This window comes from Actinia tenebrosa, unplaced genomic scaffold, assembly GCF_029948245.1.
Source record: "Actinia tenebrosa isolate PJP-AT-01 unplaced genomic scaffold, QUT_ActTen_1.0 PGA_scaffold6__47_contigs__length_16458017, whole genome shotgun sequence".
Taxonomy (NCBI): domain Eukaryota; kingdom Metazoa; phylum Cnidaria; class Anthozoa; order Actiniaria; family Actiniidae; genus Actinia; species Actinia tenebrosa.
The window spans coordinates 7,079,185-7,097,261 of NW_028292583.1; the positions used below are offsets into that span (position 1 = coordinate 7,079,185).

An 18,077-nucleotide genomic window follows, 5' to 3' on the forward strand; every position below is an offset into this window, starting at 1 on the left:
TCAAGGCCTTCCTATCCAATGCTGTGACTCTCATTTCCTCTGGACTTGATTGTACATATAGATGGTAGATGGTACAGATTCCATATATATCCATATAAAACAATCCATTTTATATTCAATACCTCTACACTGCAATACTGGTAGTCAACAAAATGAAGTTTGTCTTCTATTAATATTAAGGCTTTTTTTTTTCATTTCTGAGATTCATTTTGACACCCTTCCTTGGTTTAAGGGTGTGTATATCAGGTCATGTGGCATTATATCCCCCCATTAACCAACAATCTACCGACACCTTACTGACACTCTGCGAACACCCTACTGACAAACTCCTGCCAAACATCACCAATACCTTACCAACACCAAATCAATGTTCATAACAACTATTGCCATGCCAACTAAAATTCAAAGAGCTACCTTACCTAGCATTGATGGAAAGTTTTGGTGGTTTTGGTTTGCTTGTAAAGTCTTTTGATTCTTTCTTTGTGGATTTATGCATTTTGGCATCTCCTCTGTCATCAAGCCGTTTTTGATGTTCAGATTTATTTATTTCATTTGATATTGGTTTTATTTCCTTTTTCACACTTGAAGATGATTTTGGTTTTGCTTCATCCATAAACAATGCTTTTACTGCATGAGATCCCTTATTTTCTGTTTCCATGGTTCCCATTTTTTTGCTAGCTCCAGAAGACTTTGTTGAAGGTTTCGAATCCGATTCAACACTTTTAGGTTTTTCTTCTAGTGAGTTGGGTTTAGTTTTATGGTGGTGTACAGTTGACAAGGTTTTCTGACTTTTTGAGGATGTGTTCTCGTTTCCATGTTCTTTCTTGTTACTTGTGCTGTTAGCGTTGTCAAAGCTAAAAACTTTGTTGCCACTCTCAACAGGTGTTTGAGGAACTTTTGGAATGATACCAAGAAGAGAGTACTGCTGTTTTTGATTGAGGGATGGAGCCAAGACTTCAAAGTCCCCAAGAGCAGCCTGAAAGTATTAAAACTTGTTAATAACTTCAAATGAAATTTAAGATGCATTACTGCAATGTTTTCATTCCTATGAGTGAATCGTGACAACAGTCGCGACAGGGGAATCATAATCAAATAGACAATATTGTCAATATTGTACCATTTGTAGATGCTCGGTTATTTTATGCCCCGAGTGTTGGTCTAGCCGAAGCGTTGAACCATGACCTCCTGCACAACAACTGAGCTAGCCGGGTGGTGGTATAAGGATCAATGCCAGATCAAATTGAATTTTGAGATGTTTTTATAGAGGGAGAAAACAAGAGAAACCTTGAAAAAAACCTCGAAGCACAGAACAGATGATCTGTTCTATAATAATCATACCTGGATCGAGTGTTGTAAGGTGTCCTCCTTTGATGGTGGAATCTATAAATGAAATAATAAAATAAATATTTTTATTTACATGTGTAAGATAAAATTCTAAATTCTAACTTTGGGAGGGAGAGAATACATCTATCAACTCAAATCACAACAGACCCCTTGCCAAAATGCCAGCCGAAAATTGAAATGCATTAAATTAAAAAAACAATACCAGATTTGGAAAGAAAACCTTTACTTCAGTAACCCTACAAAGATTCATTATGTCAGGTGGTATATCGGCCAAGAAAACGTTATTTGAAAATTGACAAATTTACAGACATTTGTATGTCTGGGGGTATTCATACAATCATATATGTATACAGAAAATTCTGGGGTAGTGGAATATGAGCAAAAGTTAAAAATCATTTTCCAAAGTGAAATTATTAATATGAGAACATGCTGAAGGATGAAATTAATATCTAATATGCCGTACATGCAAGCTGCTTGTATAAATTTACCTTTATAGGCTGTGAGAAAAGATGAGCAGGGTGAGAGTTCTGAGAAACAAAGGAAATATAATTTACATAAGCAATAGATTTAATTATTCCCTTCAATGAATAGAAACTAAAATGAAAAGTTAATTAATGCAATGATACATTTTTCAGAAGGATTTAGGCTACCTTAGATGAAATATGCTGAAAAAATCAATTAATGATTTGGTGTTGGCAAATTTATATTGAACTGGCAAACTAAATCTTTGTTTTAAATGGAAAATTTGGTTGAATTCGAGAGCAATATTTTTGATAGATGATTATTTCCTCGTGGAAATAAATTTGAAGCTTTACTTGAAAATGACTGAAGCCCATAGAAAAGTCTTGAAGTACTGTAATTAACCAAGTAAATGTGGTATTAGGAATGAAAAATCCCTTTACCATGGCTTTAAAATGTGGCTTATCAAGAATGATTTTAATGCAGGAAGACATGATTCTGAAGTGGGGTATTAGGTTGGCGATAAAGGTCATTACCATGGTAATCATAAAAAGGATGTATAATCCAAAGCAATTACTAACCGATTCAACATTTCGCAACTGCTGTGCTCTTCTTTCTTTCTCAGCTTCTCTTTCTCGTTCATGAATTGAAATTCCATGAAGTCTGCAAGGTTAAATAAAAATTAAGAATTTAAGAATGTTGTTTACTTTTACATAGCTCCAATTAAAGCATCAAAAATTATCTTACTAGACAACAACTAAGCAAAAAATCCCCTGTTAGATTTTTTTACAAAAAAGCAAAGTTTTTCCAGTCGACAGTTTTTAATATTCTAAAACCATAATTATTTTTTTTCAAATTGAGAACCAATAGTATAGAGTTTTGAATTCAGATTCAAATTCAGAATATTAAAATATAATTTTAATTTATTTTTATAAACCTAAATAGGCAAACAAAATTATCATACAAACTCATGTTTATCTTATATATAAATTTAAATTAAAACTGAATGAAAAACCTTTTTCTTCTGCATCTTTCTTCGAAGACACTATGTTACACAAATTTCAACATTGATTAACTAAATAGCCAAAGCTATTCATGAAAAATTCAGAAATTCTTCTTTTTAAAGTAATAATGTTTATCATCTAAATATCGTATTGGAAATAAATGCCTAGCAATAAAGCAGTATCCATGGATTTCAAAGATATTAGTGTGTTTCGTATCAAAGACTGGTATTTGCGACTGAAATTTTTCATCTGTATTCATAATATCTATGTAGCAGTTTCAAAGTTTTTAAAGCAAATTTTACCAATCTTTAATTTGATTGCAAGGTTGTTAGTTAGTTATTCATTTAGAGTCTTACAACTAAGTGTTTATCAGAATCCATGTTATCCGCATTGGATTATTCTATCACATTTTGGCTAATTTTTCATAATATAATACCAGCATCTTTCAAATAAAGGGCTGTAAAGATTCTCCAAAAATATATCTGAAGGTTGAAGAATGGTTGTTAGGTTACGAAGTGCAAAGTCATAGCAATAATCAAGACAGCTTAATACATACTTCTATGCATATTTTGTTTAGCACTAGCTGAAAAATACATAAATAATCCAAAATCTATTCTATTTAAATACAAGCTAATTTTTAATTTTTATTTAAAACATTTTAAATTTCTAATAATCTAATTTTTGGAGTTAAGGATTAAATAATGTATTCATTTGTTGGATGGCAAGAATTGGTGACTTGAAAGCTATTTTTTACCACATTTGTGAATTTGCTCGCAAAGTTTTTATTAAACCAATAAATTAATTACGTCAGCAAATCAAGCTTGCTTGAAACTGTTTTTATTAATTTTCAAAATTTACCCTCATTTTCGTAGGAAAAACGTGACCGTCCTATTATTTGCACTTTTTCATCATCTATGTCTTCGCTATCTATGCCTCGTGAGTCCACAACATTTTGAGGGCTAGATGACGAAGATCATGGTAAATAAGAGTATATAACACGAAAATTGGTTAAATTTCTTTTCAAATCTTGAAACAAATATTTATGAACAAGTACTTAAAATATTCAAATTTTTTACTAGTTATTACAATGAAGTATGTGTTTATTGTTTGATGATAATTAAATTAAATTAATTACGTCAGCAAATCAAGCTTGCTTGAAACTGTTTTTATTAATTTTCAAAATTTACCCTCATTTTCGTAGGAAAAACGTGACCGTCCTATTATTTGCACTTTTTCATCATCTATGTCTTCACTATCTATGCCTCATGAGTCCACAACATTTTGAGGGCTAGATGACGAAGATCATGGTAAATAAGAGCATATAACACGAAAATTGGTTAAATTTCTTTTCAAATCTTGAAACAAATATTTATGAACAAGTACTTAAAATATTCAAATTTTTTACTAGTTATTACAATGAAGTATGTGTTTATTGTTTGATGATAATTAAATTTGTTTGAAAGTTACGAAACATTTACAGTGGCACATTAAAAACCAGCTGATCACAAACTAGACCAGTAGAATTATGAATAATATATATAGCATTCTGGTAATACTTAAGGCGAACTACGGTATCTCGTGTCTGTGGAAATAGCTGGTTTTTTAACATGAATTAGCATGAATATTGATATATATTTAATATGCTGTTAAGACAGTAATTTTGAATAAAGTTTTTAACTTAATCAAAAAGATAAGAAATCTTTATGTAATATACCATGCAACAGCTATATTTCATATATAAATTAATAACCTAAATGTATGCCTATACCAGGCTGACCTTTTGTAATATATTATTTGATGAAATGAGAAGGAAGATGATGTTGAAAGGGATTGGTTGAAAGAAAGAAAAATTAAAAAAAGAGACATGATTTTAATAAAATCAGGAAAAGAATCATAAAATGGTTCCTCATTCAAAAGTATTTAGAATTTATTTATAATAGAAATAAAGAAATAAAGTTACTTATATCTATTCTAATAAAAACAAGAAAAAAGTATTAATAAATAATAAAGAAATCTTAAAAACTTTATTTATTTATCTATTGATTCTAATATTTATATGAAATAAACAGAGTTCTATTTTGATCCTTTGCTTTAAATAGCCCACTGCTAACTAATAATAGCACATGAATTTCCTACTCAATATTTTAAAAGTGAAGTAGGCAATTATCTTACTATGACACATCTGATTTGTGTAAAAATATAAGCAGCATGCACAGACTACAGCATAACAATAACCATAAAGGAGTCAGTGAAGGGAACAAAGACAAAATGGTGCCTGAACTACAGACATATTGTCTGTATTCAGAATTTCTAAGGCACGCTTTTGGTAAAAATAAAATATAAAAACAATTGCTAATTTGCAGCAAAGATTTTTTTCTTCTTAATGATTCCTTTAATTTTGTAAATGCTTCAAACGCTTATTGGATAATGTTTTCATCAAACATAATTTCAAGGGAAAGGATAAAATCTTGGAAATTATACGCCCACATGTTATTCAAAGGGTTCATTCAAAGCCATTTCACTGCAATAAGATAATGGTGCTAGCCTACAGTGCTGTCTAGAAATACATAAGTATATTAATAGTTAGTTAAAAGTTCTATATAGGAGATAATGAAGTGCACAAAATAAAGCTGATCAAGTCATAGTTCAATAGCCTTACCAAGACTATAATTATTTGAATGTCAAATGTCCCAACACAATAGTCTGGATATTAAAGTATAATGTTTAATTTACTGCTTCTGAAATCACTGGTATATTTAATAAAGTATTCTTGGACAATCAAGCAATGTGAAAAAACAAATACAGAACCTGTTTCTATATCACTTTAAAATACTCATCGTAGACTTCCAACAATTCCAAAATATTTACTATAATGACAAATCTTTATACAATAATAAAACTGTGCTGAACTAAACATCATTTGAACTTCTTCAAATATTCTTTGAATGGCATAAGGGGAAATTTGGTTCATATTCTCAAGAGCATTTGATTATTTGCTTCAGGTGTAACTAGCTTGAAGCTGAAAAGGTCTATCTAACGAAGGCTCAGTTCAACACATCGAGTCATAGCGCAATAAATTAGCATAGACTACTCAAAACCTCATTGACAGTGCCAGTACACGTTTTGACCTTATATAACCTACTAGAATTATTTCCTATTAGGTAATACATAGCAGCTCAATACTAAATAGCACTACTTCCTATTTTAAAATGCGTCAAATTAACCATTGCAAAATACAGAATACTGTTTCAGCTTAAGAAAGAAGCTAGTGCAGACAACAATATACTTGTGAGATTAGGTTGAGGTCATGTATTCTTATTCTATTAATTGATTAAATCTCAGATTATGAAAATGAAAAAATGGAAAGGAAAGATGCAGTTCTGGAAAATGAATGGGAAAAGGTTAAGTCAGATTTTCTATCCTAAAATTTAGATAATGTAGAAATAATAAAGGCAATGTTCATCACCTAATTGAAAACCAAACATTAATTTCAATTTTTCGAAGTCTGATACAATCCAAACAGAAGCAATATTCTATAACCTTGGTAACATAAATAGCGAGGAACAGTGGTAACATATATTTATATTTTTAACACAAAAAAAGCTGAAATTAGAAAAGAAGAGCAGTCCTTAGTAACTTCATGATATAAGTTCTTGCTTGGCATCATGTTCGAAAAAATTATATCGCTAGACACTTGGTGAATGCCATAACCCATGCCTTAGCTAATTCATCATTAGTATATATGATGTTGATACAATTTTTGACAATTTTGAATTTTTTAATATCCTTTGGTTATTGTAGATTACATGTATAGTGAAACTATCACTTTCAGAAAAGATGATCCGTTGTTTCTGCAAATTGTGTTCCTCGGTATGGTTTTAATAGCCAGAATAACATTTTCAAACTGAAAGTTTACAAAGTGAAAGTTGATTATCAGCGACCTTCGTAATCAGCAAAATAGTGTGCAATTTGCATTGCATCTTCTATTACGATGACAACTTCATGGCAAAGTTCATACAATCAAGATCTCTTCAAACACACGAGCTATATCACAAGTGTGGTTCGTGGTAACCAACTAAGGGCAATGTCCAGTGGTCAGCTGGTTTTATAACACAAAAAAACTACCAATAAAATACATAAAATGACAGAGAATTCAATTTGTCTGTCATCAAATGTCTGCCCAAGGTGCTCAGCTTCATTAAATCTTTTCAACATTGTAATGCTTCAAATATAAACATCTAAGAGGCTTAGTAACGCTGTCAAGGACTTATTTATCATTGCTTTTTAGGTTACATGTACTTAATTCCAAAATTTGAAATACAATGCAATATAATCAAAGAGAAAGAATAGTTAATCCAGTTGCTCATGTGCTACATGTGTCAAGATGTAAACAGTTTTTTAATTATGTGGACATGAAAGGCCAAAACAAGTATAAAACCCAATTATCTTGAAGTCATTTAGAAATATACTCCAGAAAAATGGTTAATAATGTTTCAAAATATAAGTTCAGATTTCTGAGAACTTACAGAAAAAAAGCCAAAATCATAATGCTTTGGCTCAGTCTGGGTCATTTGTAGAACAAGTAAAAACAAACAGTCATTTTTGCCATAGACAATTAACATAGATCTGTGGCATACTTGAAACAGCCAAAACTGAAATCATAGCAATGCAAATTCGTGTATGTGTTCCTCAAAGGCTAAAAGTGGAATCAGTCATGGCAACCTACAGCAATAAGAGGCCTTGTTTATTTTGAAACCTCTTTGAAAAAGAAAGGTTTCGTTTGTGGAGAATGAAATGTGTATTTGTTTAGCGGATCGGAGGGCACAAGAATCAAACACTTTACATAAATATGAAAAATTACTACATAACTGTTGGGCAGAACAACTTTTCATCTCTAAGTAAGAGAGCCATAAATCGTGGGTTGATGGCAATTTTATTTAGTTACATCTCTGAGTAGACAACACTCCGGAAACTAATTATGAAAAACCGAAACTCCTTGTGCGAATTTCTGAAGGCAAAACAATAAAATACAAATAGGTTTTTTCAGACAAAGATAGAATTTTTGTTTGCTTGATCGGTCACAAATCCTTAGAAACAAATTAAAGATATGGTCGAAATCTGAAACAGAATAAGTATCGTTGTTGAATAACGAACCAAAAACCTTTAAATTGGTCGACATTTAACAGACGAACGCGTTACGACTCGAGTATAATCGATCAAAAACGACAATCGAACATAGAAAGACCTTGAATTGGCTACGGGTAATAAAAAAACAACATCCGAGCTTTTTCTATGTGTTTACCAGTTTCAAACAGGTATTGAGAACAGTTAAGAAGTGAGTCTGATACTGGAAAAAATCGCACTTCGATACACAGGATAAATGAAATTTGAATCCCAAGTTGCACTAGAAGGGATATGAAATTACATAAATTATTATGGTCAAAAACAAAAAATCGACACGTTCGACAACCGTAAAAAAATGTAATAAAAGCACCAAAGCACTTTACACGATCATATCCAAATGATAATTTTACAGACAGCAATTAAGAAATCAGTACGTAGAAATTAATTCATTCTTATTTTAAACATCGAGAAAGACTGAATTGTGAAGAGAAGGATATTTATAGTGCTATGACCGATTCGAAGGTACGACCAGTGGAACCAAAAAATCAAGAGTACTAAATAAATTGTTCAACTATACAGGAAGAGATGTAAATTTAATAAAGACGGATTTTGATAAAGTACTCTTTTCTGAATTGAACTTAACTGCATGAAAAGCTTCAAAGATGAATTTTATGGAGGGTCCTGGAATTATCGACGGAATATGTAGTGCAGTTTTTATTCCAACGGAAGAGGGTAGATCGAGGGGCGGTAAAAGAGAAAGAAATATGTATTCAGTATAGGTTAAATATTATCCTGTGTACTACCAAGGCAAGCTTTGTCTATCCTATGAAAAAAATGGCTTCGCTTGCGTAATTTCCGAAGCATCTCTCCAGCAACCCTTAACCAACACAGCTATAAATATTACGAGTTTTGTGTCGCCATATTGTTCAAGACAAAACAGAATGACGGCAAAAAAATCACGCCAAACTTACCCTTTACTGGAAACACCATACAAGTATGAACTGCTCATGTAGGGGCTCGCTTGACTTTGTGTCATAGTTCTAAGAAAGAGAAGTAAAGCCTAAAAGATATAGGCAGTATATTAGCCCCAATATGCGAGCCAGTAGTCTCGGGTGATTTTGGATCCGTACATCCACAAAACACAGAGAAATCTTGAACTTCCCGTGGCCCGAAAATTCGGGTTCACACCGTCCACAATTCGATTCAAAATACTCTAAGATAGTCAGTTATTTCTAGACCAACTGTAGAAGTCTTGAAAACTTCTTAGTTATCACTCTGGTCCTACATATTCAGTGGACTTTTTTTACAATACAAAATACACTAAGCCCGAAGACTCTCATCCGCCAACATTTGGAGAGCTTTTTTTTGCAGCTGTGTGACGCACAAAGCAAACCCACGTGATTCTCAACTACTTCCTCAAGTTGTGATTGGGTCTTTCCCCGTCAATCATCTCTCTCAAATATTCCACCGGAAATGGATTGCTCGGATTATTTCATAGGACGGTATCTCATATAGCATATCATAAACTCTTATTCAGAAAGGCGAATAAATTAAAGGTAGCTGTAAATTGTCCCTTTTTTCGTAAACAAACGAATATCCTTTATGCTTTTCAAACTTCGATTGCTATGAAATACTTTTTAAAAATGTAAAACGTCCTATTTTTATACTGTTTCGTACTAGATCAACAAGAGGATTCTCTAGATATCAAACATTTGCAAAAACCGACCAACTTTACCTAACACATTATTATTAATTTTCGGAAGTTTCCTAGTCTATTCTCATTTTAAAATTGACACATTAGACTTTGATATCTAAATGGGGATTTCCGGAATCTTTTTAGATAAAATGGTGTTTTTCTTGATCACTATCACATATAGCCTTTGAAGTGTATTTTTGTACTTGAGAAGGTTTAACGTTCAGAACAGTACTTGTTTATTGTTTTGTCATCATTTTTAGTACCTAATCGCGGTATAGTAGGCCAATCTGACTTTAAGGGAAATACTCTGAGGGAAGGAAGTCATATATGTACTGGATTAAGAATCATGCAGATTGACTGGCTCAACTGTGACGACCCTGATCAAGTGGCCTGATGTCACTCAGCCAGTCCTGTCCCAGGACCGAGTAATCGGTCACTGAGAAATAGATACCAGTCAATATATATCGTAGTATAAAAAACAAGCAGAAATATGTTATATGATGATGAGAGATGAGGCGGTAAGCCGTGTGGGATGGGCTCGGAAATCATATAAGAACATGCCCAATAGGTAAATTACGAGCCTTGTATATGAAACGACTGAAGAAGAGGGCCAATGGGCCTTTCACAACTTCAAACTTTCCACGGTTTCTAGTTGAGTTGGCTCATTTTTTACGCGACTTGAAGTCGTGAAAAGCCCATTGGCCCCCTTCTTCAGTCGTTACATACAAGGCTCGTAATTCACCTATTACGCACAATATTATTATATCATGATGATGATATGTTGCCCTTCAGTAGGTAGGGAGACAGTGGCAGCTTCGACAGACAGCCAGTTTAGATCAGAACTGGTCTCTTGACCATACTCGTCGCATGAGACAGGCAGACAGCTAGGCAGTGTCTCTTATCAATCAAACGGTCATGCCACAAACAGGACCATGCACAGCACACAGGCCGCAAGCAGGCAGACTTGCAGCCGGGGGCGAACACAAACACAGACACGGTTTGGGTTCTTTTAATATCGCGGGATCAGAAAATGTTCACGCCGCAGTTACTGGTTATCGCCTGCACATACACCACAGCTATAAACCATCTCAAGCCATGAAAAGCGCGGGCCAACTTTCGGCTTTACTCGGAAGCCCAGCAGCCCAACTAATATACTGTGTTTTTATGGGGCCGGACTAGCAATATAAATGAAAAATATTGAAACAATACTCAAGAAAGAAAGAAAGAAACAAACAAACAAACAAACAAACAAAGAACGTAGGTTAGCATAACCCTTTTGTGAGCGACCTTCGGATTAGAAGGGGTCGTATAATGGAGCAACAGTTTAATAGTGTACTGTGTGAACTATGAACTATAACATGAGAATTTAACAAGAAGATCGAGGTAAACTCAGATATATCAATTCCTCAAAAGTAAAACATCTGTTCAGGCGGCAATGGTTGATTTTGGTTTTCAGAGGGACCCCGCAGTTGAAGGACTATGAAAACCACGCAACTCAACAAAAAAGATTCATGATTCTATGTGCTTGAATTTTGCGGACTGCGCAAATAATGTTAATGAATTTAGTGTGGTATATTTTTCATTATTTTAAAACTTTTTTATGATTATTTGACCATTCACATATTTTTTGACTAGACAGTATCTTCAAGCGCCGTTATTTTGGCATCAATGCATATATATGAACCACGAATAAAAATCAATATTAGTCGTTGAGCGGCAAAATAGTACAAACCAATAAATACTACGATGTATAAATAATGTATTAACGAATTTCCTAAGGCACCAATTCCAAGCTGTGAAACTCCACACACCAAAACAAGGAATATTTTTGATTTCAAAAAAGAGTTTACATTTCATGGTGCAATGGTGACGTAGTTTATGACGACTTATTTTCTATTTTTAGCCTTCAATGGTTCTATATTTAACTTATTTGCTTCCGTGGGGCTTTTTAGAGTCTTAAGCACTTATAATGGCAAAAAATAGCCCTTTGCTGATATATATTTTATCGCCTTTTTTATTATTTTATTTATTTCCATCGACCTTTTAAATTTTGGCATTTGCCTTTTTGTTAATGATTGTATGGTCGCCAAGACCCAGTTCGTGATGTCACGTATTCATTCCTGACAAAATTGAATACTTTGAAAATAAAAGTCAATTTTTCATGATACAGTTTGGAGATTGTAAAATATAACAGTGCCTTAATCGAAACTAACTGAATTACCATTAACAACGTCATATCCATTCATCGGGAATAACTTTTTCATTATGCCACTGATCTATTTCAATAGCTGAGCGTTCTGTTTCACATTTTGTTTTCAATTATTAGAAGGGAAAAAAAGAAGTGTGCCATATATCGCTTGGCGGATAATTTTTCTTTCGGCAAAATCCAAATACTCGGCCAAGATACGAAAAACGTATGTGATACAGTGGACGATCTTCAAACCAATTTGTAGCCGTCTTTCGCGAATGATCAACAACTATACTACATTCGATATTTCCGCTGTTCTTAGTTTATCTGATGTACGCGGCAAAGTCAGGCTGGGGCCTTTCTGAAGTATAAATTTCAATACTAACTATATAGAGAGTGAAGAACTAAAACCTTACCTATAAGTGGTGTAATATTTCAAAGAGTTATCCACCATGTCATTAGTGTTCCAGTGAGACGACAGGAGTGCATAAATATATGTACATAAAAGGCATCACTGCGAAAGCCACAGAGATACGAAAAGGTTAACTCCAGGTTAAAATTTATCCGCTAGACCAAAACAAATAAACGTGCGCGCTATAGTACTGATTATTAAGTGGACGCGACTGTATTTGTGTACGTGCGGCTTTAAACGCAACATGATCCAAAAATTCACATTCATTGTATTAAATTTAAAAATTACGTATTTTACGAAGGAAAAAAAAATTAGAAATTGGCCTATACTATCACTTGTTATATTTGTTGTTTTTCTGTTAGATTTTAATTTCAAAACTGCCGACATGTAGAAAATGATTTTGTCAATAGTAATGTAATAGTTTTTTTTAAAACGAAAACAGACACGTACCGAGGTAGAGTTATACTGGTATAAGATAGAGTGCAAACAATATAACCGTGAAACTCTAGTAATACTAAATAGCACAATTTCATGCAAATTCCTTTGTTTTCTATTGTTTAATTAGCACTATTTTGTACTATTAATTGTTTGCACTCTATAGTAGATTGAAGTGCTGTAGAAAAGTAAATAAATATAAAGAGTGCATTATAACATGAATGAGCGAGGACTGTGTTTGTTATAGTGAGACGTCGGCATATCACGTACACTAGCGTTACTGGTAATAAAGGAGCATAACAAGGAACACTATTACAAACGAGATGACCCTGAGTACATGACTGGTGAAAATGAAAGCATAAAGAATGAAAGTATTGTTTAAAATCCTCTCAATAACCTCTTGGATGGAATAATGATTAAATGATGAGGATGATGATTAAATGATGATGATAATCCTTCCCCCTTCCCCTAATGGTTATTAAGATCACTTGGCATTACGTCATTTCGATTTCTTACTGAGTGAGAGGAGAAGAAGGAGAAGGAGAAAGAGGAGAAGACCAAGAGAGCTACAGAATTCTAATTCAACAAATAAGCATTAACTTATACCCCATTTACACCAAGGCTTAAACATGTTTTAAAGTGGTTTAACAGGTTTGGAAAACTATCTACGAACACTACACAATATTTGGTAAAATAATGCATGTAAACTATCCTTTGTCTTGCTCTGACAATATTTTAGAAAGTTTCATTATGTTGTAGGTTTCTAGTTTCTCAATTTTTTTCCTAATGAAAACATAGTTTAACTAAACACGTTTAAGTGTGAATGGGGTATTAGACATATACACTATTTTTTCCATTGAAGTCGATCTTGCTCGCTTTGATATTTATCCCAAACCCCCCCCAAATTGAAAAATCAAATGGTCCATCCCTAAGTGCCAATGTCTAGTCATTATCTTAATTACGCTTTTTTGACTGAAGTTGAAAAACTTTTTACTCAAACATATATTAGGACGGGTTTTTCAGTAAAGTCAATATTTGCCATCCCATACTATATTATTTATAACATTAAAGTTCAATTACATTTGGTAATATCTACAGCTTTAAAGACAACACATCAGATAAGCGGTTGAGATCTCGCATTATCGATGGCAACACGCCTTTTTTTCTCAGTTTGTAAAGCAAAACTGACATTTTTTGACGTTTCTGACAGTCTTTGGAGTCATTTGCTAAGACAGACACGTTTTTGATCTGAAACAGGTGCACAACCGTATGAAAACAAGTACTAATTACTGACCTGCGTAAAAAAAAGCTGGAATAGACCCCTGAGAAACTCAAAGCCTTCCATAAAGCGATGTTTAAGGTCCAAGACCGCCGTTTTGTTCTTCTTAATTTCAAAAAAACTTCAAGTTTATTGTCGATATTTCAAAGTCGTAGATTTATTTAACCCGAGGCAGTACAGTAGGTGGATGTGACAAGAACTCTCAATCCGAGGAAGTATGGTCTTCTTTTTCATTAGAGTCAGCTGGCACGTTTTTGGATGTATTTAATATTCATACTGGCCATGATATTTTTGGCATGTGCCTCTAGCTTGTAGTACGCTTTTTCCGCTTGATCATACAAGCAGAACTGAACTCATATGCCACTCAGTCCTGCAGGCATGGCACAAACGGAATGTTAATTTTGTCAGAATTTTCGGGTGCTTATACGTTATACGCTGGTTGACTATTTCATTTCCTTGTAGAGAACAATTAGTTCTCTTGGATATTATAGGAGCGAACTCTAAATAGAGGAAAGATATCCTATTCTTCGATTGCACGCTTTGTCATCGTGGCCATATGTTGGTGCCATTTAACAAAAGATTTCTCATTAGCATCCATTTTTAACGGTACCACAATGGCCGCCATGCTTTTGTCTTTTAACTCTCTTGGGAATGCTTGCAACCCACCAATAGCGCCACCTTCATTTCTTCCCTCTTAATTGACCTCAGCTAAGGGGTTTCAACAATTCTTACATTCAGTACGATTTGTTTCTTTGTTGCACGATTCGCGTGCTCCGTTGATAGCGCTCTTGCAAACATGTTTGAGGTGGATCAATAAAAAGTATGTCAACTGGGTGGATCCTATTACAGTGCGACTACTATAACCGGGGCCACCTAGACAGCAAAAACCAATCAAATTGCAGAATGAAACAATACATTACATGTAACATCAGAATCAAATTATTATTCTCCTGCAATCTAGGTTTCTGATTGACTCAACTATTCAAAGTGGGAATGCATTGTTTTCATTTTAAATTTTGATTGGTTAGCTGAGTGGCCCCAGTTATAGTAGTTACACTGTAATATTAGACCTGCAGCCCAAATGGTCTATGAGGCCAAAGGCTGAATGGGCTATTGACTCGTAGATCATAAGGGTGAGAGATCTAATTGTTTAAGTCTAAACCTACTAAATATTTGGTATTAGTCAAAGTGTAACACCCAGTGATTAACGACATAGGTTCTTGCCCTAGTAGCCTCACAATGGAGTTTACTTATCAATCATTCTAGTGGAAATCAATATGGGACCATTTTTTTCATACTTTTAAAAAAGAACTGTATTTACATTATGATGTTTAAGGTTTAACAGTCACGAAAAAAATTTATTTCACATGAACATAAAAGTTGTACATATTAATACTTTACAACAGCTTCAACTTTCATTTTAAAGTTTCAACGACCATACCTTGAAACAAAAAAAAAGTTTTTAGGTTAGGAACAAAGTTTAAAAAATGCTAAATGGTTTTAAAGAGGAAAATAAAAAATACACTGAAATAAGATCTAATGTGTTATCAATCATGGATCTAAACATCTAATTGCAAAGTTTCATGGGATTTAAAAAAATAACAAGTACTAAGATAAAAACGACTTACTTTTGGAACTCCCATTCTCTGTTGTCTAAAGGACAAACTTGTCTTGTTTTAAGCCATCTTGAAATGCAGTGAAAATGAAAAGCATGCTGTGAAAGAGACAGTAGTTACGTTGCTATTATACTTTCAGAAGAGATTAAATGTTTGACATTGTTCTCAATTTATTGAGGTTTTCCATATTTTGCAAACTTGGTAGTTACAAGCTGAAATCTGAAATCTGTCTTTCACTGCTGTCAATCAAAAATAATCAGTATGTACCTTTTATGTTCTTGATTGGCAGCTGTGGAAAATCAATTTCACAACAAGCTGTTGGAAAGTCTGAGTTCACAGAATGTGGAAAATGCAACACTATTCCTAAATCTTTTTTAAGAAATCTTACGCAATGAAGCTGAGACTCAAACCCCTAAATTGCTATATTGCCTACCCCCATTCCTTACCCTTAGCCTAAACATCTGCTTTATTATGCTTTAGCACAATAATTTTTCAAAACCTTTTGAAATGTTTTTACAATGAGCAAAGTAACAAAATATACAGTCTATTTTGTTTTTCAGTTTTTTTTATAACAATGAAAGTAGTATTTTTCATTGCAAATCCTACCATGAACAGTATCTGATATTTGTTACACTGAGAAAGGACCAACATCTACCTCTCACCACAGTAAGATGACACTTACATTACATACGCCCCAGGCTACTGTGCACTCTTCACTTGTGGCTGATGCTTGATTTGCTTGACATTCAATACCTAGAAAGACATCGAGAGCACAGTCAAACCTCTATTAGCAGCACCCTCGGGAACTAGCTGAATAAACTGTCAGATTTGGTGGCCCTTTAGTCTTGAGGTTCCTTGCAAGTATTCCATCAAAGCTGATAGTTTTTATCGTGTCTATTGCATAATTTTTTCCCCAATCCAGCATCCTAAAAATTGTGTTTCTGATTGGCGGTATTTTCTATCTCTCCCTGCGGTTTGGTGTCCTGTCATTAGGCTTAATGCTTACGTGCATGGGATAACGAATTGTTCAACAACTTACAGAACAAATTAATGCTAATTAATTTCAAAAAAGGTGGAAGAGTAAATCTAGGGAAAAAAACTCAGCTATTAACTGGCCTAAAGTCGGTCCTGATAGTGGAAAACTGTGCCCTTGGCCTTAAAAATGGACCTTGGCCTTCAAAACAGACTTCGGCCTAAGCGCTTCAGTCCATATGTTCAAGAACTCAGGTATAATCATTCCCTATTTGGACTTCCTGGCCAGTAAATAGCCCCAATGTATCATGTTATATTTGATGAGCTGTTAAAAGAAGCTGGACATCGTGCTTAATGTGGTATAACTACATATTGTATACCTGTAATCCTAACTAGATTGGGAAGTTTATGGTGACAGTTGTCGAGTTTACAGTAATATGGGTTACCAAGTGAATCCTCCTCCCCCCCCCCCCCCCCCCCCCCCACTCCCCCCCATAAAAAGTAATGGTTTCTAAGTTACGCAACACAGTAGAGCCTAGTTTGATTTGAAATATCTGTCATAAATCTTGTGTTCTGCTGGGTTGGGAACATGCACTTTCAGTTGCATCGTTGCAATCGAAAATGACAGTTATTGAAATTGGTATTTTAAAAAAGAAATTAAAAACTTGCTCACTGTGCTGTGCTGTGTGCAGTTATAATAAGTGCTTGAGGATTGGCAGAACACTTGAGAAGTGTTGAGAACCACTCCACTATGTGTCATGCTTCTCCTGACACTTCTCTTGTGTTCTGCCAACCCCTGCCTGCTTTATAACTACACACAGCACAGATGCACATTTTCTATTTCTTCATTATTTGGCTTTTAGTGAAACAATAGCTTTGTGACAGTTCTCAGTTTTGTACGATCATTAATGCATTTAGTTGGTTCAGAAGTCATGTAAAACATCTCAATTTTAACGGTATGAATATAGCTATTACTTATCACTTTAGTTAAATTCTATGAAAAGGAACCTAAAATATGACATTTTCCCGACCTACTTTACACACAGGAAAAGAACCATACTCACACAAGTCCATGATGTGATTTCTACAAATAGCGCAATTATCGACTACAATATCTAGAAGAAAATAGTTAAATCAAATAAATTCAAGCGACTATTTGTCAAAGGAATGATTTTTTTACGCTTTCAAGAATTAGAAACAGTGGTACAATATTTTTATTGTGTTACACTTACCCCAAGCCCATAGAGCAACAGCGTTCCACTAAAAAAAATACCACAATAGTTCAAAAGCAAAATTCAACGATTTAGCGGTAAAAATTCTCAATAAATTCCATCCCAGGACTTAGAGTCATGACTAACCTTCTTTACTTCAAAGCGTTTCTTGGTAGCAGGGGCTGCAGTGGATGCCTGAGCGGGTTGATCTACGTCCATATCTCCACCTTCGTCCGCCATTTTTGCTGACCTTCTCAAAGAACAGCTCCAAAGAAGAGCCTGGGAAGTAGTATATGAAACGCATGATTTAATGATATCTCTGCTGAGCGCATAATAC

At 34.0% G+C, this 18,077-nt stretch overlaps 2 protein-coding genes across 5 annotated transcripts in view; both read right to left on the reverse strand.

Moving 5' to 3' along the window:
* LOC116291503 (uncharacterized) overlaps positions 1 to 12,390 on the reverse strand; it is a 30,573-nt gene extending 18,183 nt beyond the window's left edge. The window contains exons 1-6 of one of the 4 annotated variants that reach the window (XM_031698671.2): positions 12,232 to 12,361; positions 8,903 to 8,971; positions 2,385 to 2,466; positions 1,833 to 1,871; positions 1,339 to 1,380; positions 420 to 976 (exon numbers count right to left, since the gene is read on the reverse strand). In XM_031698671.2, coding sequence (XP_031554531.1) covers positions 420 to 976; positions 1,339 to 1,380; positions 1,833 to 1,871; positions 2,385 to 2,466; positions 8,903 to 8,971; positions 12,232 to 12,269 — 827 coding nt within the window. In that variant the 5' untranslated portion in view covers positions 12,270 to 12,361. Of the gene's footprint in view, positions 1 to 419; positions 977 to 1,338; positions 1,381 to 1,832; positions 1,872 to 2,384; positions 2,467 to 8,902; positions 8,992 to 12,231 lie in introns of all 4 variants that reach the window. The other 3 variants (XM_031698673.2, XM_031698672.2, XM_031698674.2) reach the window with 3 other exon arrangements.
* A 2,888-nt stretch (positions 12,391 to 15,278) lies between these two features.
* Positions 15,279 to 18,016, reverse strand: LOC116291507 (E3 ubiquitin-protein ligase RBX1). Its single transcript, XM_031698677.2, has 6 exons — positions 17,888 to 18,016; positions 17,762 to 17,789; positions 17,594 to 17,644; positions 16,240 to 16,310; positions 15,570 to 15,655; positions 15,279 to 15,382 (listed from the first exon to the last, which is right to left on the reverse strand). Exons 1-6 carry the CDS (start codon positions 17,978 to 17,980, stop codon positions 15,370 to 15,372), a joined length of 342 nt encoding a protein of 113 aa, XP_031554537.1. The 5' UTR covers positions 17,981 to 18,016; the 3' UTR covers positions 15,279 to 15,369.
* Positions 18,017 to 18,077: the final 61 nt, after the last annotated feature.